Genomic DNA, 21985 nt, shown 5'->3' with positions numbered 1-21985 from the left:
ACAGCCACCATATACCCAGAGTTCAATGGGCTTACCTTTACCTGTAATTACATCATCAACTGTATATATTTGGGTAGCATCTCTTTCTCTTTCTTTTCCTTCCTTCTTTCCACCCGCTGCCCCTTTGCCCCACACTAAATAAAGCCCCACATGGAATTGTTTGGTCTGGTGTGCGCAGCATGCAGGCAGACAACCTGCGTGGAGAAAACACTGGTGGCTTTTTATTCCAGGTCAAACTCTCTGGTCACTGGAGACCATACTCCAGCAGGGTCCTGATGCAGGTGGGCTGTCTAGATGGACCAAAGGCCTTCACTAACTCTACATCCTCCTTGGCCCTGAAGTTCAACACCATGACCGCCCACCCTCCCTCTGCCCTGCTCCCACCCACCTGCCACCATTCCTCCTCCTATTCATTGCCAGTTATCTGCCTGCTCTGTGGCCATCTGAGCTTGTAGCCCCATGTCTTTCATCTATAACTGCCATTGTTTCTGTCTTGTCACTTGATACCAGTCCTCTGGAATCAGCTTCCACTCTGATTCCTCTTACTTACCCCTACTCCTTTCTGAGAAGGTCTCACATACCCCAGGCTGGCCTAGGGGACAGAGGATAACCTTGGACTTCTGATATGCTGGGAATATAGGCAAGGACTGCCAATACCCGTTTTATATAGACCTGGGAATTGAACGTAGGACTTGATGCGTGCTAAGGCAAGCGTGCTGCTACCAAGCCACAGGTCTCTGTGGATTAGATTCGAGTGGAGGCTGGGCTGTTTTCCTCAGCAGTCTCTGTCTTGCCAGCTCTCAGCAGCAGGCTGTTTTTCTGCCTGGTGAGGCCACGGGCTCATGGTCTCTTATGTCTTTACAAGGTTGCCTCTCACACACTGGCATCTTTCTGACCCAGCCAGGAAAGCTTTTCCACTTACTGTTAAGGATTCACAGCTTTACAAACAAACAACAAAACCCTGGGCCCACCAGATATCCAAATTCACATTTCTGCAACAAGAGCCACATAGTTAATTGCATCTCCAAAGTTCCACCTGACATAGGCAGTTTGGATTCACTGGACGAGGCTTTTGGAAGCCATTGTTCTATCAGTGCGTTTATCTGGGTAACTAAGTGTGGATCCACCCTTGCCCCCAGCCCACTATTTTGTAATCACGGGGAAGTCTGACTCAAACCTTCCTAAGAAGTCCTCCTTAGCACATCCCAACCACTCTATGGTGGGCACTGAAACAGACTTGGCCTCCTTGGTCTTCATTTCAAGCAGGTGCATTGACGTGCTGCTGAACCTGAACCTGGCTCTTACAGCATCCAGCAATCCCTGGGTTATAATCTCCCCTCGCGGCTGACTTCAAGCTGCCATCTGAGGGCAGGAGGTGCAGTCAGTCCTTGCAAGCCAGAGTGAGCCATCCCTGCCACTTGATCAAATTATCACTTGTGGATTAAGGATCTCTCAGAAACGTGCTCACTTTTGACAGTTCTCCATGTTAGAGTTGGCCCTCTCGGGGTCTGAAGCTATGTGCAGTGTAATCGTTCCAAAGTAAGCTCTGCAAAAAGAACAGAGCAGAGAGCCGATGTCATAAGAAGGGACCAGAAGAAGCCCACCTAAAAGGAGACCTGGCTTCAGAGGCCTTTGGGGTGCACCGGCTTCAGGGTGACCGCAAAGTCCCAAGGGCCACAGTGAGATAAGCTTAGCTTCAGAAGAGTATGATTCTTCTTAGGAAACAAACCAGGAATGTGTGCCATGGGTTCTGTTGTGATTTGTTAGGTGTTTGTGAGAAGGAATGAGAAAAGAATGTCTGGTTCATGAGAAACCCCCCCCCCCCTGCCATGTGAAGCCATCACTAAAGTACACTAACTGCAGGCTGTTGATGTGCCTCTGTTCCCCGTCCAGGGCCAGGATCTTGGCTGACTGGGGTGCTCAGCCTCAGCAAGTGCTCTTTCCTAGGCATTCTAATTCAAACCACTTCAACAGACTGCACACTAGTGCCTGAATTAGGGTTTCTACTGCTGTGATAACACAATATGACTAAAAGCCACCGGTCGAGGAAAGGGGTTATTTCTCTCTGACAGCTTGTAGGCCATCATTCAGGGGAGTCAGGGAAGAAACTCAGGGCGGGAACCTGGGTGCAGGAGCTGAAGGAGAGATCACAGAGGGGTACTGCTTTCTGGCTTGTTCTCGGTGGCGGTTCAGCTGGTTTTCTCCCACCATCCAGCACCATACACCTAGAGGTGGTACTATCCCTAGGAGGAGGAGCCCACCTATACCATCAGTAAAGAAACGATATTACAGGCTCACCGCTGGCCAATGTGGTAGGATCATTTTTTCCACTAAGGTTCTCGCTTTCAAAATGATTCTCACCCATGTCGAGTTGATATAAACACTAATCACTACAACTGAGCCCTCCTCGACTCGACAAATACAATATTGTTTAACCATAACCTCTTCTTTCTTTCTTATCTCCAAGATCTCATATTAATGTCAAGTATCACAATGTAAGAGAACCGGCAAACAGTGGCCCCATGAGCCAAGCCCTTAGCACCTATGCTAAAATGTTCCTTGAACAACAGGCCTCGGGATAAGCTACCTACAATGATGTGAATGGTGCCAGAAGGAGGCTCAGCCTACCAAAGGACCATGGACTGGCTGGTTCTGTGTGTCAACTCGACACAGGCTGGAGTTATCACAGAGAAAGAAGCATCATTCGGGGAAGTGCCTCCATGAGATCCAGCTGTGGGGCATTTTCTCAATTAGTGATCAATGGTACCCTTGTGGGTGGTGCCATCCCTGCGCTGGTAGTCTTGGGTTCTATAAGAGAGCAAGCTAAGCAAGGCAAGGGAAGCAAATCAGTAAGGAGCATCCCTCCATGGCTTCTGCATCAGCTCCTGCTTCCTGGCCTGCTTGAGTTCCAGTCCTGACCTCCTTTACTGATGAACAGCAATGTGGAAGTGTAAGCTGAATAAACCCTTTCCTCCCCAACTTGCTTGTTGGCCATGATGTTTGTGCAGGAATAGACTAAGACAGACCATGAGCAGTGGGAATGTAGGGAGGCCTCTCTCTGTTAAGAATCTCATGGTGGCACAGACCTTTAGTCCCAGCACCAAGGAGGCGAAGGCAGAGGAACCTCCAGTCTGAGCTCAATCTGAGTGACATCAGCCAAGGTGACCCAGCGGGACCCTGTAAGAGAGGATCAGTTTCCACAGACCCATCTACTGATGTCCCTTATTCATTGGCTGCTGCAGACTTAGCTGTTGACTCAGCTATAAAGATCAACATCTGAATAGACTTGGACCAAATTTGGAGACCTACCATCTTATTTCTTCCTTTCCTTTCTTTTTTCCTTCCTTCCTCCTTTCCTTCCTTCCTTCCTTCCTTCCTTCCTTCCTTCCTTCCTTCCTTCCTTCCTTCCTTCCTTCCTTCCTTCCTGCCTTCCTCCTTCCTTTCTTTCTTTTGTGCAATGACCTAAAGGTCTTTGTGAGTTTCACATCATGCACCCCAATCCCACTCATCTCCCCATCCCTTCATACCCACCCTCTATCCTGGCAACCTCCCCCCACCACAGAGAAAAAATCTAGAGGTGGAATCTGTAGTGTGTCACCCTTTGTCCACACTTCTTCACTTGCAAATAATCACCACTATGACTCATTGGTCTGGTACGAGGCTCTGGCTTCTGCTACTCTATCAGTACTGTCCTATGTCAGGACACTCCAGCTTCTTCCTACACTCCAGCAGCTCATCAATGGGGTAGATGTTGGGATGAGTTGATCCAAAGCCCTAGATCTGGGCCTGAGAGCTTTTCTAGCTGTTAAGCCTGCTGAGTGTCTCATGGCTTCCGGGGTTAGCTCACCAGCAAACCCTGCAGCTAGGGCCAGGTCTACACTGCTGCCCAGGTGAGGTACAGGGCCTTCTCCTCAGTGCTGCAGCAGATGAGGGGCAGGGAGAGCTTTCCTGTTCTGAGGACCCCAGGGCCAGGTCTTCCATCTACCAAAGGTGGTGAGGGATGGGGGGGTGGGAGGGTATGTCTCCCTTATCCACACCACCGCATAGAAGATGAGCAGTAGGTCCAGCTCTCCCACAATGCCCCGTAAGGGGTGGAGCCACTTCCTCACAGCCTTCAGACATCAATATGTGCCCAGACCGGGGACATCTGCCTGGTCTGTGGTGGTGCCCCAGGTATCCAGATGTGGCCCCCCAGGGGCAGTACAGGTCAAGAGCCCACAATAGTCCCAGGTGGCATGGCAAACTGTGTACTTCAGGCTGTTCCTCACTACCCTCGAGTCTCCATTCTGTTCCTCTCCCTGTCTCTTCTCCACTTCCTCACTCCCCTGGGTCTCGGAGTGTCTGAGATCATCTCAGGAATGGTCTCAGGAGTTCCATACTCTACTCAGACATCATGGGGCCAAGCAGGGGGTCATCCTGCGCATGGTCTGCTCCACAACGCCTGCACAGCTCTGGACTTGTGGTGGTCTTGGGCTAGCTCCCTGTGTGGGTTTCACAGTGCTGTCCTTGCCTGGGACCACCCAAGTGGCCCCTTGTGAGGGTCGTCTGTCTTGGGCTCACTCCCACCCTGGGCCCACAGTCTCAGGCAGAGTTCTAGTTTCTGGCTTGTTCCCCATCCTGGGTCCCCATCTGAACCTGCCTGGCACCAGACCGGTGGTCGTCTCAGGCTCTCTTTTTTTCAGGGAATGTTAGGCTACTAATCGTTCAGCTGTTTACAGGTCAGAACATAGAGCGTAGACATAGCCTCTCTGCTCTCTGCCACCTACTGATGCCTGTGTGACACAGCAGCCATACCTGCTCGGCCTCTAGGGGCAGGTGCTCTGTTTCTAAGCTGTTTCTTTCTCTTTCCTTCTCCCCTCAAAATCACCCCTCTGAGACCTGGGTTTTTCTCACACACCCATAAAGTGATGAATCCATTTCTATACCTTTAGTCGACAATGCCTAGCACTGACCAACCACGGCGTCAGACCCAAAGGGCTCCCACGAGTGGCTGGCCCACCAGGGTCCTAAGGCCACAGACAGGCAAGATACCAATGTGTCCCACCTGTAGGTAGAGAGCTCGCTCTGAATCCCAGGGAAGATAAAGCTTTTGAGTTTTGGTTTTAAATGGCATGTGGGACTCTCTCCAAGGCCAGATATTGAGAAGCCCTCCCTCCAATGGAGACATTAGAAGACATTTGTCAGGAGACAGGCATGAGAGGAGCTTGGAGCGCTGGGGAGGGAACACAAGCTGTCGAGAACAGATTAGCAGGGCCTCTTGTGTCACATTAATCCATCTGACCTTTGTCCTGTGGACAGTGTAGCAACACTGGTGAGCTTCAAGCAGTGGTGACACCAGACCTCTCAGGCCCTTCCATCACGGTGAAAGCAGAACTTCAAGGCTGAAAAGCCATAGGCAGCTACACAAGCCCAGCACAGATATTACAGCCTCGGCCACAGGCCTGCAGCTGAGGTGGGGCTGAGAAGACCGAGGTGGAGGCTACTTGACAGGTGCACACGCCTCAGCTGGTTCCTTCACACCTCCCTCATGCCTCTCTGCCGGAGGGCAAGCTTGGTCAGCAGGCCAGAGGACGACTTAAAACTCCAGGGATGCAGAGCCACTCACGAGACAAAACTGCCCACTGCGGGGCCATTTGACAAGCAGGGATGACACGGTGGCAGAAGAGCTGCAGGGCACAGAGGACAATCATACCCATGATCAATACGCAGCAGTCCGGGGAGCTAGCCGGTCAGGAGGAACAAGGAAAGGACAGACAGCCGGCTTTCACGGGGCGTTGCAGTCCTGAGCCATGCTGGCCCCAGATAACAGCACTGTCTCCATGGGTCAAATAAGCTGTAGTTTACAGCTGGGGTTCCTGGGGTGCGAGGAAGTCACTCTCATTTGTTTCAGGCTACAGAGATGCTCCAAGAAGATTAACCCCAACCCACGGACCGAGTTTCATTTCACACTGCCCTGTCTTCTGAAATTCAGGGACTTGGTCGTCAGTTTCACATATAGGGAAGTGACAGCTTAAAGCTCGGGTCTACACCACCTGCCAAGCACAGCTTCAAACCTTTAGAGGTTGTAGACTGACCTAAGCCAGCCACTCCTTCCCAGGCTCCCTTGGAAGCAGCCAGGGACTCTTGGCAGTGGGCTAGGCCTCTCCCCTGCCCACTCTTGCAACACAGAGAGTGGCTTTACCCACAAAGCATTTCTCCAGCACGCACAGAGGCGTGAGGCCACGCAGGGAGAGGGTCCGGTTGGTCCTCAGGCTGACTTTTCAGACATTCTCACAGTGCATTTAGGGAAAGGGTTATTTTGCAAACACAGTCAGCCACTGGTAGGATCGTGTAGCCCTGACTGTCCACAGTAAGGGCAGCAGACAGACAGCCTTCTTACCACATATTTCATTCTGCACAGACTGTGGTAATGGCGTCTGTTTGTTCCTTTATGTAACTGTCTACCTTTAGTATGGTTCATTTATTTGAAGTGTCTTAAGAACAGTCTTGATGCTGACCAAAGGGCTCCTGGTGCTGCTACCTGAGACTGTAAAATGGATCCCACTCTGTTTCCTGGCTTGCTTGACTGGACCCAGAGGAACTATCATGGAAGACCCTGCTGCAGACATTGGAGGGTGAGCTGCTTCCTGTTCTCAATGAACCCACGCACTTGGAACTTGGCCCATCCTAATTCTATAAGGTGTGTTCTAATATCCCCCAAGTCACAGACGAAGAACCTGAAACTCAGAACCAAGGGCTGTGAGTGAAGTTGATCTTCTCAACTCCATCCACACGCTCAAAGCCTGTACTACACACACACACACACACACACACACACACACTCTCTCTCTCGATGAAGATAATCTCCACATGACAAATAGTGTCACTTTACATAAGGTCCATGGTTGCACATTTTCCATGAGAAATTACAGACAAACCAGGCATGGCGGTACATGTATAATAATCTTAGGACTTGGAAAGTTGAGTCAAGGGGATCACGGGCTCAAAACCAAGGCTACAAAGGGAGTTCAGGGCCAACCTCAGCAACTTGGCGACACACTTGTCTCAAAACAAAGGTGAAAAAGAGAGCTGGGGTACAACATGGTGGTAGGGCTCTTACCTAAATAGGCGAGATTTCGGTCCCTAGTCCTACAAAGGAAAATGAAAATTTAAAGTAGAAAATGCTAATTAATACAAATTAAGCATCTTTTGTGTTTCAGGAATTGTTGCTAATACCATCATGCACATTTAAGCAAAACAAACACAAACAAACAAACAAAAACACATTTAAGATAGACTCAGAAAGATTAAGTGGCTTGCCCAGTGTAACTCAGCAAGCCAGTGTTTTTTTTTATTGGCAGTCTGATGCTAACCCAGACTGAAGATAATCTCCAGCATACACGTGTACTTTGGGAAGCCAGCAATGCCAGAAAATGTCTAGAAATTCATTTTAGAGAGGGACTCAAATGTCCCTCTTCCTTCAAAGTGAAGAGGCTTTGAAAATATTGGTACACTGTATTCAGAAAAATAGCAAATCTAGACATCCAAATCTCTAGATCCCTTTCTCTTTCAGGTTTTCTATTTCATGGGAGGGAGAGGATTTTCCATTTGCTAAACAAATGCAGAATTTTACTAAAAAATGTTTAATAAATCAAAGATGTCACTGAGAGACAGAGCACACAGCCCAGGTGATGGCTCTTTGGGAGGGTGCAGATCCAAGCAGCTAGGCTGTGTTTCCACAGAATTGATTGGCAGGATGGGAGCGACCAGGGGAGAAGCAGGCTCCCTGCCTTAGAAACCATCTGAACAGAGGAAATTGGAAATGTGAGGGGGAAGATTGAAGTCCCACTGAAAGTTTAAAGGAATGGCACAAAATGTGAACAAGCCAGTCAAGTACTGGGGAGGGAGCTATGGTGTGTGCTTCAGACAGGGTTGGGCTACACCAGGGCTCCCATATCTCTCCAAAGCTCATGGTGCATAGAAGTCAGAACTACCAGTAACTTCAGGCTACAGCCCATGTGGCAAAAGGGATCATGCCAGAGTTTGGAGCTCATCACTTGACCATGAACTTTGGCCAAAAGATATTCCTTCATCCGTCCATCTATTTATCAAGCCCTGTATCCATCCATCCATCTATCCTGTATACATACATTCATCTTTACTTGTCCATATATCTGTCCAGCCCTCATCCATGCATATAGCCATATATACATCTATTCACATATTTACCTCTCTGCCCACATATCAATTCACTTATCCAGCCAGACGAAAGCCCCACCCATTCACCTCTCTATATCATCTTTCCATCTACTGATCCATTTATCCCTTTGTCCATCTATTATTTTATCCCTCTGTCCATCCACCCATTCATACATCCTCTTAGTTACTCCCCACCCATTCATTCATTCATTCATTCATTCATCAACCATTTCTCTACCAACTAACACATCTACTTATCTCCCACCCCTCACCTATGTATCTATCTATCAGATATTTATCAATGGTTGTTTCATGACAAGCCTTAAGTGGGAGGATAATGATAAGACAAGGAGACAAGCACATTAATTATGTGACAGAGCACAAAGCAAGGTTGGTGAAGGCGGTGCAGGGTCTTGGTAGAATGAGGGGCTTGTTCACAGTTCAAAAGAAAGATACTGAAGAGTTTTACACAGGATTGTGACATAATCACATTGGCTTTTAGTGGCTGGAAAATGAGTGTAACAGCAAACAGAAGTGAAAGCAGGCTGCTGACATGGGGGCTGCTGGAGGGGAACCAATAGGTGGTGTCCACGTGGGCACGAGTGCGTTAACAGGGCACACAGGACTGGAGAGACTTGAGGATCTTTCTGGAGATCGAAATATGCCTGTGACTTGGGTTGGGGAGGAGAAAAGGAAGAACTCAGTGATTTCCAAGCCTAACTTTTAAGGTCAGTGTGTGTGCTGTACTCCTGAAAATGGCCAGCTTGGGAGAGGCAAGTCATTCCTTCCATCCTTTAGCTCGTACTGGCTAAGCAACATTGTGTGCTAGAGATCCAAAACTTGTCTTGAAGAAGAGGATATCTGTCACAAGTCCATCCGGCCTTGTGGTTCAGTTTCGCAGCAGGGCCACACCAAAGCACAACCAGGAATTCAGGGTTTTCAGTGTCTTTGAGCTTTCCCATCTTGGGCATCCAACTCAGGTCTGTGCCTATTGGATCCTGACTTTTCTTAAAGATAAAAATTGTCCATGGGGGCAGGGAACCAGTTTTCACCTATAAACGTGGCTTTTGTGTGGTGTAACCATGACAGATGATCAGATGTCTCCTTCTCCATCAGAAACTCAGATATAGTTAAAGCAATATTGAACAAGTGTTCCTACAACAGTATTCTGGCTTTCTCTTGGGTATTGGTTAATATACTGAGCATCTGTCATGTGCTCATGAGCTACCTGGCCATGCCTGTGACTTCAGTCATCTCTGCTTAGACCATACAGAGACCAAGGATGTTTATTTAAAATCCAACTATCCTAGTTTGGATTTCTATTGCTGTGATGAAACTGTGGTCAAGAAACAGGTTAGGGTTAGTAAAGATCTTTTCCCAATTTGTTGGTTGCCATTTTGTCCTACTAACCGTAGGGCTAATATCCAATGTATACAAAGAACTCAAGAAGTTAGTCTCCAGAGAGTCAAATAATCCTATTTTAAAAATGGGGTACAGAGCTAAACAGGGAATTCTCAACTGAGGAAGTTCAAATGGCTCTAAAGCACCTAAAGAAATGTTCAGCATCCTTAGTTATCAGGGAAATGCAAATCAAAACAACACTGAGATTCTACCTCACACCGGTCAGAATGGCTAAGATGAAAAACTCAGGGGACCAAAAAAAAAAAAAAAAAGAAAGAAAGAAAGAAAGAAAGAAAGAAAGAAAGAAAGAAAGAAAGAAAGAAAAGAAAAACTCAGTGGACAGCAGATGCTGGAGAGGATGTGGGGAAAGAGGAACACTTCTCCATTGTTGGTAGGGTTGCAAGCTGGTACAACCACTCTGGAAATCAGTTTGGTGATTCCTCAGAAAATTAGACATAGTACTACCTGAGGACCCAGCTATACCACTCCTGGGCATATACCCAGAAGATGCTCCTACATGTAATAAGGACACATGCTCCACTATGTTCATAGCTGCCTTATTTATAATAGCCAGAATATGGAAAGAACCCAGATGGCCTTCAACAGAGGAATGGATACAGAAAATGTGGTATAAATGCACAATGAAGTACTATTCAGCTATTAAAAACAATGAGTTAATGAAATTCCTAGGCAAATGGATGGAACTAGAAAGTGTCATCCTGAGCGAGGTAACCTAATCACAAAAGAACACACATGGTATGAACTCACTGATAAGTGGATGTTAGCCCAAAAGCTCAAAATAAAGAAGTTACAATTCACCCAGCACAGGGAGCTCAAGAAGAAGGAGGACTTAAGTGAGGGTGTTTTGGTTCCTCTGAGAAAGGGAATAAAATGCTCACAGGAGCAATAAAGGAGACAAAGTGTGTAGCAGAGACTGAAGTAAAGGCCACCCAGAGACTGCCCTACCTGGGGATCCATTCTATAAACAGTCACCAAATCCTGACACTACTATGGATGACAAGAAGTGCATACCAAAAGGAGCATGCCATAGTTGTCTCTGGAAGGGCCCTGCCAGAGCCTTACAAATACAGAGGCAGATACTAGTAGCCAACCATTGAACTGGGCATGGGGTTCCCAATGCAGGAGTTGGAGGTTGGTCCAGAGGAGCTGAAGGGGTTTACAGCCCTATGGGAAGAACAACGAAGTTGGTCACTCAGAAGCCCAGGACTCCCAGGGACTAAAACACCAACCAAGGGGTGTACACATGGTTCCAAGCAAAAATGTGGCAGAGGAATGCCTTGTCGGGCGTCAGTGGGAGGAGTGGTCCTTGGCCAGGTGAAGGCTCAATAGATGCCCCAACAAAGGGAAATCGAGGGGGGAGAGGTGGGAGTGTGTCTGGTGGAGGGGCATATGCTTGGAGGCAGGGGGTGAGAGGAGGGGTTGGGGTTTTTAGGGGAGGGGGAAAATCGGGAAAGAGTTTACTATTGGAAATGTAAATGAAGATTATATTCAACAAATAAAAAAAAAGAAAATTAAAAAGAAAAGAAACAGGTTGGGGAGGAAAGGGTTTATTTGGTTTATATTTCCACACTGTAGCACAGCATTGAAGGAAGCCAGAACAGGAACTCAAACATGGCAGGAGCCTGGAGACAGGAGCTGATGCAGAGGCCATGGAGGGGTGCTGCTTACTGACTTGCTTAACTTGCTCAGTCTGCTTTCTTATAAAGCCCAGGGCCACCAACCCAGAAGTGTAACCACCCACAGTGGTTAGAACCTCCCCCATCTTTGTGTTTTGTAAAGGCTTGCAGCTTGAGTGGCTTATTGAACGCTCATCTCTCACTCCACAAAGACCCACACTGCTGTGGCCATGAGAAATCGAGGTACTTGCCTTCTGGGTTAGCTTTGTGAGGAAGACATCAGTCCAGGGCCTTCCCCTCTTGTCCAGAGTACTGTGTGTGTTGTCTGTGGGCCTCCTTCTACAGCCTCCCTGTGAAAGTGTAACCCTGATGTTGGCACACTTACACTGGAACATAACCACGTTCTTGACTTGACCTGGCCCGTGGTTGCATTTGTGGCCAGAAACAACCTGAAATTTTATACTCTCTGGACTGTTCGGAAAATGTGTTCACCTTCCTCCCAGAGAGGCCAGTTAAGAATGCAGGCCTTCCTCAAGTGGTGGCCATCCCACGGGGAAGTCTGGATGTCACAGGCAACACGTTCTGCAGAGCTCTACTCTCTCTCTCTCTCTCTCTCTCTCTCTCTCTCTCTCTCTCTCTCTCTCTCTCTAATACATCACTACTTTTTATTAAACTAATAAAACTTATTTTAAAATATACTACTCAGAATTGAAATTTTTTAAATCATCAAAATAATTTATAATAGTTAAATGCCTCTTAAATATACATGATATCTTCTGAAGCCAAAAGTAATATGCACTCAAACAGTTTTTAAAATCTGTTTGGAACATTAAACATGATAGAAGTAGAAAAATAATCTCTCATGAAATCCTCTGCGAAAGGAAATTGTGGCAGGTTCCTGATTAGACAGAAACCATTCCATCTCCAAGGGAGAATACTCAGTGTAACTGTGGCTTCATGGAATGAATTGGGTAGTGTCCCTTCTTTTTCTGTTTTGTGGAATAGTTTGAAGAGTATTTGGTATTAGGTCTTCTCTAAGGTCTGATAGAATTCTGTACTAAACCCATCTGGTCCTGGGATTTTTTTTTTCTTTTTTTGGTTGGGAAACTTTTAATGACTGCTTCTATTTCTTTAGAGGTTATGGGACTGTTTAGATGGTTTATCTGATCCTGATTTAACAGGTATTTGGTATCTGTCTATAAAATTGTCCATTTCATCCAGATTTTCCAGTTTTGTTGAATATACGCTTTTGTAGTAGGATCTGATGAATTTTTTAATTTCCTCAGTTTCTGTTGTTTATATCCCTCTTAGTTTCTGATTTTGTTAATTTGGATACTGTCTCTGTGCCCTCTGGTTAGTCTGGCTAAGGGTTCATTTATCTTGTTGATTTTCTCAAAGAACCCACGCCCGGTTTCATTGATACTTTGTATAGTTCTTTTTGTTTCTACGTGGTTGATTTCAGCCCTGAGTTTGATTATTTCCTGCTGTCAACTCCTCTTGGGTATATTTGCATCTTTTTGTTCTAGAGCTTTCAGTTGTGCTGTTAAACTGGTAGTGTATGTTCTCTCCAGTTTCTTTTTGGAGGCACTCAGAGTTGAGTTTTCCTCTTTGCACTGCCTTCATTGTATCCCATAAGTTTGGGTATGTTGTGCCTTCATTTTCATTAAGTTCTAAAAAGTCTTTACTTTCTTTATTTCTTCCTTGACCAAATTATCATTGAGTAGGGCGTTGTTCAGCTTCCATGTGTATGTGGGCTTTCTGTTGTTTTTGATGCTGTTGAAGATCAGCTTTAGTCCATGGTGATCTGATAGGATGTATGGGATTATTTCAATCTTCTTGTATCTGTTGAGGCCTGTTTTGTGACCAAAAATATGGTCAGTTTTGGAGAAGGTGCTGAGAAGAAGGTATATTCTTTTGTTTTAGGATGAAATGTTCTATAGACATCTGTTAAATCCATTTGGTCCATTGTGTTAGTTTCAATGTGTTGAAGTTTAGTTTGTGTTTCCATGATCTGTCCATTGATTAGAGAGGGGCGTTGAATTCTCTCACTATTATTGTGTGAGGTGTAATTTTGTGTGCTTTCAATTTTGTGAAGTTTCTTTTTTTAGAGTTCTTCTTGGTAGCTTTTTTTCCTTTGATGAGTATGAAGTGTCCTTCCTTATCCTTTTTGATAACTTTTGGTTGAAAATTGATTTTATTCGGTATTAGAATGTCTACTCCAGCTTGTTTCTTGGGACCATTTGTTTGGAAAATTGTTTTCCAGCCCTTTACTTTGACTTAGTATTTCTCTTTGACATTGAGGTGCATTTCCTATGTGCAGCAAAATGCTGGGTCCTGCTTATGTATCCAGTCTGTCAGTCTATGTCTTTTTATTGGGGAATTGGGTCCATTGATGTTAAAAGATATTAAGGAATAGTGATTGTTGCTTCCTGCTATTTTTGATGTTATTTTTATGTCTGTGTGACTATCTTCTTTGGGGTTTGTTGAAAGAAGATTACTTTCTTGCTTTTTCTAGGGTGTAGTTTCCCTCCTTGTGTTGATGTTTTCCATCTATTATCCTTTGTAGTGCTGGATTTGCAGAAGATATTGTGTAAATTTGGTTTTGTCATAGAATATCTTGGTTTCTCGCTCTATGATAATTGAGAGTTTTGCTGGGTATAGTAGTCTGGACTGGCGTTTCTCTGTGTTCGCTTAGGGTCTGTATAACATTTTCCCAGGATCTTCTAACTTTCATTGTCTCTGGTGAGAAATCTGGTGTAATTTGGATAGGTCTGCTTTTGTATGTTATGTGACCTTTTCCCCTTACTGCTTTTAATAGTCTCTCTTTGTTTTGTGCATTTGATGTTTTGACTATTATGTGTTGGGAGGAATTTCTTTTCTGGTCCAATCTATTTGGCGTTCTTTTTTCAGGTTAAAGAAGTTTTCTTCTATAATTTTGTTGAAGATATTTACTAGTCCTTTAAGTTGGAAATCTTCATTCTCTTCTATACCTATTATCCTTAGGTTTTGTCTTCTCATTGTGTCCTAGATGTGCTGGATGTTTTGAGTTAGGAGCTTTTTGCATTTTGCATTTCCTTTGACTGTTGTGTCAGTGTTTTCTATAGTATCTTCTGCACCTGAGATTCTTTCTTCTATCTCTTGTATTCTGTTGGTGATGCTTGCATCTATGACTCTTGATCTCTTTCCTAGGTTTTCTATCTCCAGAGTTGTCTCCCTTTGTGATTTCTTTATTATTTCGATTTCCATTTTTAGATCCTGGAAGATTTTGTTCAATTCCTTCACCTGTTTGGTTATGTTTTCCTGTAATTCTTTAAAGGATTTTTATGTTTCCTCTTTAAGGGCTTCTAGCTGTTTACCTGTGTTCTCCTGTGTTTCTTTAAGAAAGTTATTTATGTCCTTCTTAAAGTCATCCATCATCATCATGAGATGTGATTTTAAATTAGAGTCTTGCTTTTCTGGTGTGTTGGGGTATCCAGGGCTTTCTGTGTTAGGAGAACTGGCTTCTGATGATGCCAAGTAGCATTGGTTTTGTTACTTATGTTCTTGCCCTTGCCTCTTGCCATCTGGTTATCTCTGGTGTTAGTTGGTCTTGCTGTCTCTGACTGTGGCTTGTCCCTCCTGTAAGCCTGTATGTCAGTACTCCTGGGAGACCAGTTCTCTCTGGGAGGAATCTGGGTATGGAGAGTCGTGGAACAGGGTCAGCTCCAGGGTGCAGATAGAAACTGGAAGAAGGATCCTGACCCCAGTGGTTCCTTGGTTCCTGTGACCTGAAGTCTCCAGGTGGGTCCCTCTGAGCAGAAGTGGTGGTTTTAGCTGTGCTCACAGGCTTGTCAGCACTCCTGGGAGACAAGCTCCCTTCCGATGGTATTTGGGTCTGGAGCGCTGTGGCACAGGCTCAGCTTCCACGCAGAATATTCTCTTGCTAGTCCCATCACTAAGCATGAAGCCCTTGGCCCTGCCTGCTCCTGCGCACCTCTCAGTAATGCCACGAAAAGGAAACTGTTCCCATTTTACAGGTGGGAAACTGAAGCTCTGAGAAGGTAGATGATTGGCCCCAAGTTATGTGTTAGGTGTGGCCAAGAGGCTGGACCCTAGATCTGTTCTGATTCTAGGTTGCTGTCTCCCCCAGGCTCTTGTCTCTCCCGAGCTCCTGTCTGTGTGTCCAAGGCTGCTATCTCTCTGTCCTAGGCTGTTATGTGTCTGTCCCAGGCTGCCATTTCTCTCAGACTGCTGTCTCGCCATACTGAAGGCTTAGCAGGAAGAAGACTGGCTTTGAAGACAAGGAGCAAACATGAGTCATGTCCGTTCAGTCACGACATATGGCTTCTGTTAACAAGAGTCCCAGGCACATCAGAAAGGAACCATCCTGGCCAGGACTCTGTGTGTTTTTCCAGAAGGAGCAGCTCAGTGGAAAACAGTGTCCCAAGCTTGTTGCCCAAGACAAGGCTCCATTGAGAGCTGTGTAACCCAACATATGAGAACTTGACACCCAGAGTGCCCAGAACACAGACCAGTGGGCACACCTGAAACCTCCACCCCAGAGCACCAAGGGAGAAAACTGGGGCTCTCACATGGCTCTGACTCAACTCCACAGCTAAGCACAGATTACACAGTAAGCCAGTCCCTTCATCCTAGGGAACTAAAAGGACTGTCCTCTAGAGAATGATCTCTAGAGGGTGCAGTGTAGACATGTATTCAGTTCACATTATTGTGATAATAAAACCTTGGGGAAATAAGAGACTGTGTTGGAGGCCTGTAGTTATTACAAAAAAGTGAAAAATTGTCCCATTATTTTTTAACTAAGGAAAGATGTCCTGATAGAGCAACAGGTGCAGCCCACAGAGATGAGGAGCGAACAGGCCCTGCTCCCTTCCTTTTGAAACAAGAAGGGACATTTTTGGCTTGTTTTCTGGGAATCTCTCCACCAAGTGAGATTCACTAGTACCTGAAACTAGAGAGAAACAGAGATGCTGAGCTGGAGAGTCAGAGCGGCTGCTTTACCCCTCCCTGTTTGCAGATGCTTTTCCTTCAAACTCGGAAGGCTGGGGATGACTTCCACGGCCTCTCACGTTGCTTTATGATCACATAACCACAGGCAGCACCCTCAGAACACCCTGGGGACCCACTGGACTGCCACCGTCACCTCCCTGTCTTCTTAAAGCTTCCGTCTGTGTGGTTTCTATACCACTGACCTCTTCTCTGTCTATTGTGCATACCGCCGCCAACTAAAGTTAACTGATTTACCTTTCCAATCTCAACCTGCTCCTTAAGAATGAAGCTGGAAGCCTGGCGTAGGGTTTGGTAGGCAAAGTGTCCTGAATTTGGATCCCCAAACCCACATCAAAGCGAGGCATGGTGGCACACACCTCAAACCGCAGCATGGAGAGATGGAGGCAGAAAGATCACACACACTTGCTGGCCAGACAGTCTAGTCTGGCTGAAATGATGAGCTTAGGTTTAATCTCTCTCTCTCTCTCTCTCTCTCTCTGTCTCTCTCACACACACACACAAAGTACACACACATACACACGCGTACACATGCATACACACATACATACACACATGCACACATACGCGCATGCACGCGCACGCGCGCGCACACACACACACATATGCGCGCGCGCATACACACACACCCTCTGCCTTTTCACAGCTAATTTGGTCTCCACATAGATCCGCTTCTGCTTGTTTCTGGGCTGTTCATCTTGAGATAAAATGCCCAACTACTGAACCAATTGTTCACCTGTTCATGTTCCTAAATTTACTGGGTGTCCATCTATCTCAGGGGCTCTCACTGGTCATCTCCCTCAGCCTCAGGAACATTCCATCTAAGGGGGCAGAGAGAGAAGAGATACCGGTGAGCTAGGGGAAATTGTCCTCATGACAACCTTGTGAAGTTTGCAAAGCAGAACCCATCTAGTGAGTACCTTTGACTTCAGCACACACACCCCACAAGGAGCCTGTGGGGCTCACAACCATGGTCTCCGGCTTCTAGAGGGAAGGACAGCCTCTGGCTGAGCAGCATGAGTGCATGTGTCCTGGGGGGTGGCTGACGTGAGATGTGAGTATCGACCATGAGTCACTTGGCACCAAATCAAGCCTACATTGGAGACTCAGGTTGGAGGATTCCTGGAGCCTATGCATAGATTATTGTGGACAGGCAGGAGCGTGGGATCCGTTCGAGCTGAGATCGATTGAGTCCACAAGAACCCATCCTTCCCAGGCCATCATGTCTGCCAGCAACCTGTGCTGCTAGGTAGGGGACACTGGGAACCATTGTCCCAAAAGGGAGCACCATGGTTGTTTTTCCTGACCCCTGGTTGAAGAAAGTCTCCAACAAAAGTGAAAGCCTTATGTAATGAGATTTAAAAGAAAACTTTTGAAGCCAACAAGCAGCTGTGGGCAGCACTTCAAAGGGCCCAGGATCAATGTTTGTCAATAGCAGTTTGGCATTCTTTAATTTATCGTTCATGAATATAAGGTGTGATGCTAGTAGGGGCCCATCCATGCCTCCATTCTGGTTGAGATTTGAAGATCAGAATTCTAGCAGTAATTTCAGAAGTGTCAGAAGTTCTTGCTCGATCTGGAGTCCTTTATCCTGTGCCTTAGACGCCACCCATGCACCCAGATCTACAGCACCAAACATTCCCCAGCTTCTATCTGCACCCACAAGCCATACGGCTCTTTATTTTGGCCGCTATCTTTGGAGACTTTCTTTTTTTCTGCAGAAGACAAGGCACCCCTTGACTCTGCCCAACCCCCAAGTTGCCATTTGTTTAATCAAGATAGTTGGTTTGCAAAACATTAAACAGTATTTGATGCCTAGTTAATAATTTGCACCTTCTTCATTTGTTCCGGAATCCCCAGAGACTGACATCCCCACCCCCACCCCTATCCCCAAAGGAATAGACAAGAAGAGAAGCTGTAGAGGGAGAGAACAGAGAGGCCTCCAACTGAACAGATGTTTGTCAGGATGTTGGTGCTCCGTGTTCTGCTGCTAATCGCCCTGGTGGGGAAGGCAGTCGTCGGGGTAAGTGGTCACCTCATATTTCTATGGTTGAGAGACTCTGACGGTTTTTAGCAAAATCAAACCATCTGGGTTAGAAGCAAGAGAAATCTTAAATTGGGAAAGGCTGGTGTTGCCAAGTCCTGTGTGTCCTGACCACAAGAGCTAAACAGGCTGTACCACGGACTTCTGGGCAGTCGGTTTTGTAATGGCATGTGTGTGACATGAGCTCTTGTGGCAGAGCCTCTCCAAATTCATCCCCACAGAGGTGACTAGGGCACACAAATACTCTGTAGCAGGGATGAAATCTGGCATGGACATCAAGGAATCCTCTGAGAAGTCATGGAAAGAAAGCTACATACTCTGTCCCCAGGAGGAAAGATTAGGGTCCCAGCCTGAGCTCCCATGTCAGATTATCAGCAATCTGGGGCTGACACTGAGGACTCTCAGTGGCAGAAACGAGCCCAGCAAAGGACTTACTTAACTGTCCTGGATTTGTGGAGAAGCCCCACAGTTACTACTTACTATTCTTTTCCCCATGACCATGGTAGATGAGACAGGGAGGAGGAGACAGGGCCCCAGGGAGCTTGTGGTGGCCAGAAAGGGAAACTGTAGGGGCCTTTGACCAGGGGACTGAGTCCTTCGGGTTGAATGAGTTTGGTGGAGATGCTGACCCAGCCAAGCAGGGAGCAGAGCTTCCTGGGGTCTCCACGCTGGTTGTGGATCGAGGCTTGAGTGTTGAGCCTTGGCACCAGAAACAGTCTTGATTTTGTCACAGCATAACTGTGGGATAAACAGTCATAACAATCTCCCCCGAGCTGTGAAGGAATCGCCAACAACCAACTGCTTGTGTGGTAAGAGTCATGGCGACAAAAGGTTGCAGACCTGGTGGCTTTTAGTAAACCTTAGCTTTTTCTTTGTGCTGCTGCTTCTGATCGAACCCAAGAAGTTTATCGTGTGCAGGAGGCAAACTCTTTACTGGAGAGCCGATCCCCACCCTTGAGTCAGTTCTTCTCAGAGAAAATGCCCAGACTGAGAGTAATTCCCCTATAAAAATCAGAGCATAGTCCTTTGATGAGGAGATTTGGAAGAGAGACAGGAGAGGGTGGGAGTCATTGGAAACTTCTTGTATCCGGTTAAGCACTTTTGAATTGGATTTTCCTTTTAGACTGTTTCCTGAGGGAATGGAGTTAAACTCCAGCCTTTCTTATTAGCACGTCCATAAGATAATGGCCACACCTCACCTTGTCAGCCACCTTTCCTAGTCCCAGGTTCGCTAGCCAAGTGATTTGCTTTAGAAAGGATTTTCTTTCCAAACTATGGGGGTGGTGGCTGCAATTATAGATAGCTATCAAGTCCAGTGATCTGGTCTTGTAACTTCTTGGTGGGCACCTGGGCCTCAGAAAGAGCAGCTACCCACAGGGGTACAAAAAGGCAGTGGGAATTATCAGAGGCCCAGAGAGAAACCAGCAGAAAACAACTGAGCGGAAAGTTTGTAGGCAGGAAGGGTTGACACACTGTTACAATGTTTGAGGTTCACAAAAGGATAACATTGCCCCAGCCCCCAACCCTCCCACACACTTTTTTTTTGTAAGATCCAGGGAATTTTTATGGTTATCAATGAAACTGTAAGTCAATAATGGATAAAAGAAAACATATGAGGGCTAGCCTCGGGCAATGAGTTTAGTCGATTCCAAAGAGAGGACTCGCAGTCTTCGTATGTTTTCTTACCCAGATGTGTGCCAAACAGATGGCTTGGAAGTCTTTTCATGTTCCATGGGCTGGCACACTGCATCTAGGGCAAAGTAGCCAAGTTGGATGCTTGGAAGAGTTTGAGGCTTCATTGGGGACAAAGCCACATAGCCTGATGGACTGGGTGGCCTCTTCTATGTAGCTAAAAATAATAACCAGTTGTCTTTCAGCACTCAGGAGGTTGAGGCAGGAGGATTATGAATTCCAGGCCACTCTTGGCTATATAGTGAGTTACATGGGCCAGCTTGTCCTATGAGGCCAGATATTGTATCAATAATAATAATAACAATAATAATAATATAATGAACTGATATCATGTAATAGAGCCAGTCCACAGTGCTAGCCCCTAAGTTTGCTATGATTTGGTTCACTGCCAAAAGGGCGCCAAGCCATAGCTACTGTGATGGTTCCCATTTCACACTTACAGAACTGGATAGCATAGCCCCAAGTCCCATAGCTTGGAAATGACACGGTTAAACTTTAATCCTTTAGAGGATAGGCCTGGGTCCCTAAGTACAAGACCTCTTGGTGCTCGTGGTACCAGGAACCACAACCTTACAGGAGGTAAGGTCATTTGCAGGGTAGAGGGTAACGGGCTTCAGGTGCCTCTGGAATTGAAAGAAGAGAGCCTTGGCATCAGTATTGCCTCAGGCATCATGCTAACTTATCCTTAGGATCATGTGCATCAGAGGCTCTTCTTTAAAAAGCATTTATCATCATCATCATGATCATCTTCATCATCATCATCATCATCACTGTGTGTGTGTGTGTGTGTGTGTGTGTGTGTGTGTGTGTGTGTGTGTGTAGACCAAAGGACAACCTGTGAGGATCAGGTATCTCCTTCTACCCTGTGGATTCCAGGATTTGAACTCAAATTGTCAGGCTTGGTACCAGTCCCCTTTAGCTGCTAAGCATTTCCCAGACCTCTGCCTGAGATTTTATTTAGAAATTAATTCTCAGATACCACACAGTGAGCTCCAGGCATCCTTCATATGCCTTCATGCCTAGTCTAGACTGGTTTGTACACACTTATTTTACAAATCATTTTGACAGTCTATGCCCAATATAGCTGTGTGACATTATTCCTGTTCTCCAGAGAAGAAACAGGACTGGAGCAGAGCCACTAGCCTCTCTTGTACCAGGCCTGAGACAGAGTCTGTCTGACCCTCATCCTTATGGGAAGACCACCCAGCTGCCAAAAAGCCAGGCACTGCCTTAGAAATCTCTTCAACAGTGATTCTTAGAACGTTCGGCGGGGGCGGGAGGTACACTGGGCTTGACCACAGTGAAATTCTACCTCAGGGTCAGAATGAGAGAATAATGCTTGTAAGTCCTGTCCTGCTTCTGTGAAGATGCTGGTTTCTCCATTACTGCACAAAAGGGACATGTGGGCAAAATGCCTGTTTGCTTACACATCTGTACTCTTTGACTTCTGGAATCTTCCCAGGGGCCGAACCACAGAAACAGCCTGTGCAGAGGAGAGGTACGTTAGGAGTGTGGAGTACACGATTCTGCTTGTGGCCTAGTTTTGCCTGTAGAGAAGATGGTCAGACAGCAGAGCATTTCCTTTGTCTTTCAGTTGCCAGGCAGCATTTAAGAAGCAGAATATCTCAACTAGGGAGAGAGATTTCCAAGGTTTCATACAAGTTGCATATTCTGGTAACAGTGAGCACACGTTCCTGTCCACACCGCACCTTGAAGGGGATGTCTGTGGACCACCTCTGTATTCTTCATTGCCTTATTGGTGGAGGGAAAGGGGGAAGGAGGGAGGAGGGAAGGAAAGAAGGAAGAAGACAGGATGTCCAGGGGCAGAGTAGACTTATACGGTTCTTGCTCAAACACATAGAAGGCGAAGTATTAATGCCAATTTGGAATGGGTCAGTCCCCAGTCTCAGCACTCAAATCCACATGGGCCCCAGGGTAGAACCCGTGAGTCCCCTTTTGGGTGAAACACCAGCACCCCCAGAATGCAGCTTCTTCATGCCTGGTGTCTCCTCTTCTCCAATCCAGG

At 46.4% G+C, this 21985-nt stretch overlaps 1 protein-coding gene and 1 non-coding gene across 3 annotated transcripts in view; one reads left to right on the top strand and one right to left on the bottom strand.

The window, feature by feature from the left end:
• Positions 1 to 4684: 4684 nt before the first annotated feature.
• LOC127676554 (small nucleolar RNA SNORA17) lies at positions 4685 to 4816 on the bottom strand. The gene has a single exon (XR_007976023.1). It is a non-coding gene; the product is annotated as a small nucleolar RNA SNORA17 (small nucleolar RNA).
• Positions 4817 to 18112: 13296 nt separating this feature from the next.
• Positions 18113 to 21985, top strand: part of Habp2 (hyaluronan binding protein 2) — a 34458-nt gene continuing 30585 nt past the window's right edge. For both annotated transcript variants that reach the window (XM_052183048.1, XM_052183039.1), the window contains exon 1: positions 18113 to 18246. In XM_052183048.1, coding sequence (XP_052039008.1) covers positions 18178 to 18246 — 69 coding nt within the window. In that variant the 5' untranslated portion in view covers positions 18113 to 18177. The remainder of the gene's footprint in view (positions 18247 to 21985) is intronic.

Source organism: Apodemus sylvaticus, chromosome 1, assembly GCF_947179515.1.
Source record: "Apodemus sylvaticus chromosome 1, mApoSyl1.1, whole genome shotgun sequence".
Lineage (NCBI taxonomy): Eukaryota > Metazoa > Chordata > Mammalia > Rodentia > Muridae > Apodemus > Apodemus sylvaticus.
This window is presented reverse-complemented; position numbering and strand designations above follow the sequence as displayed.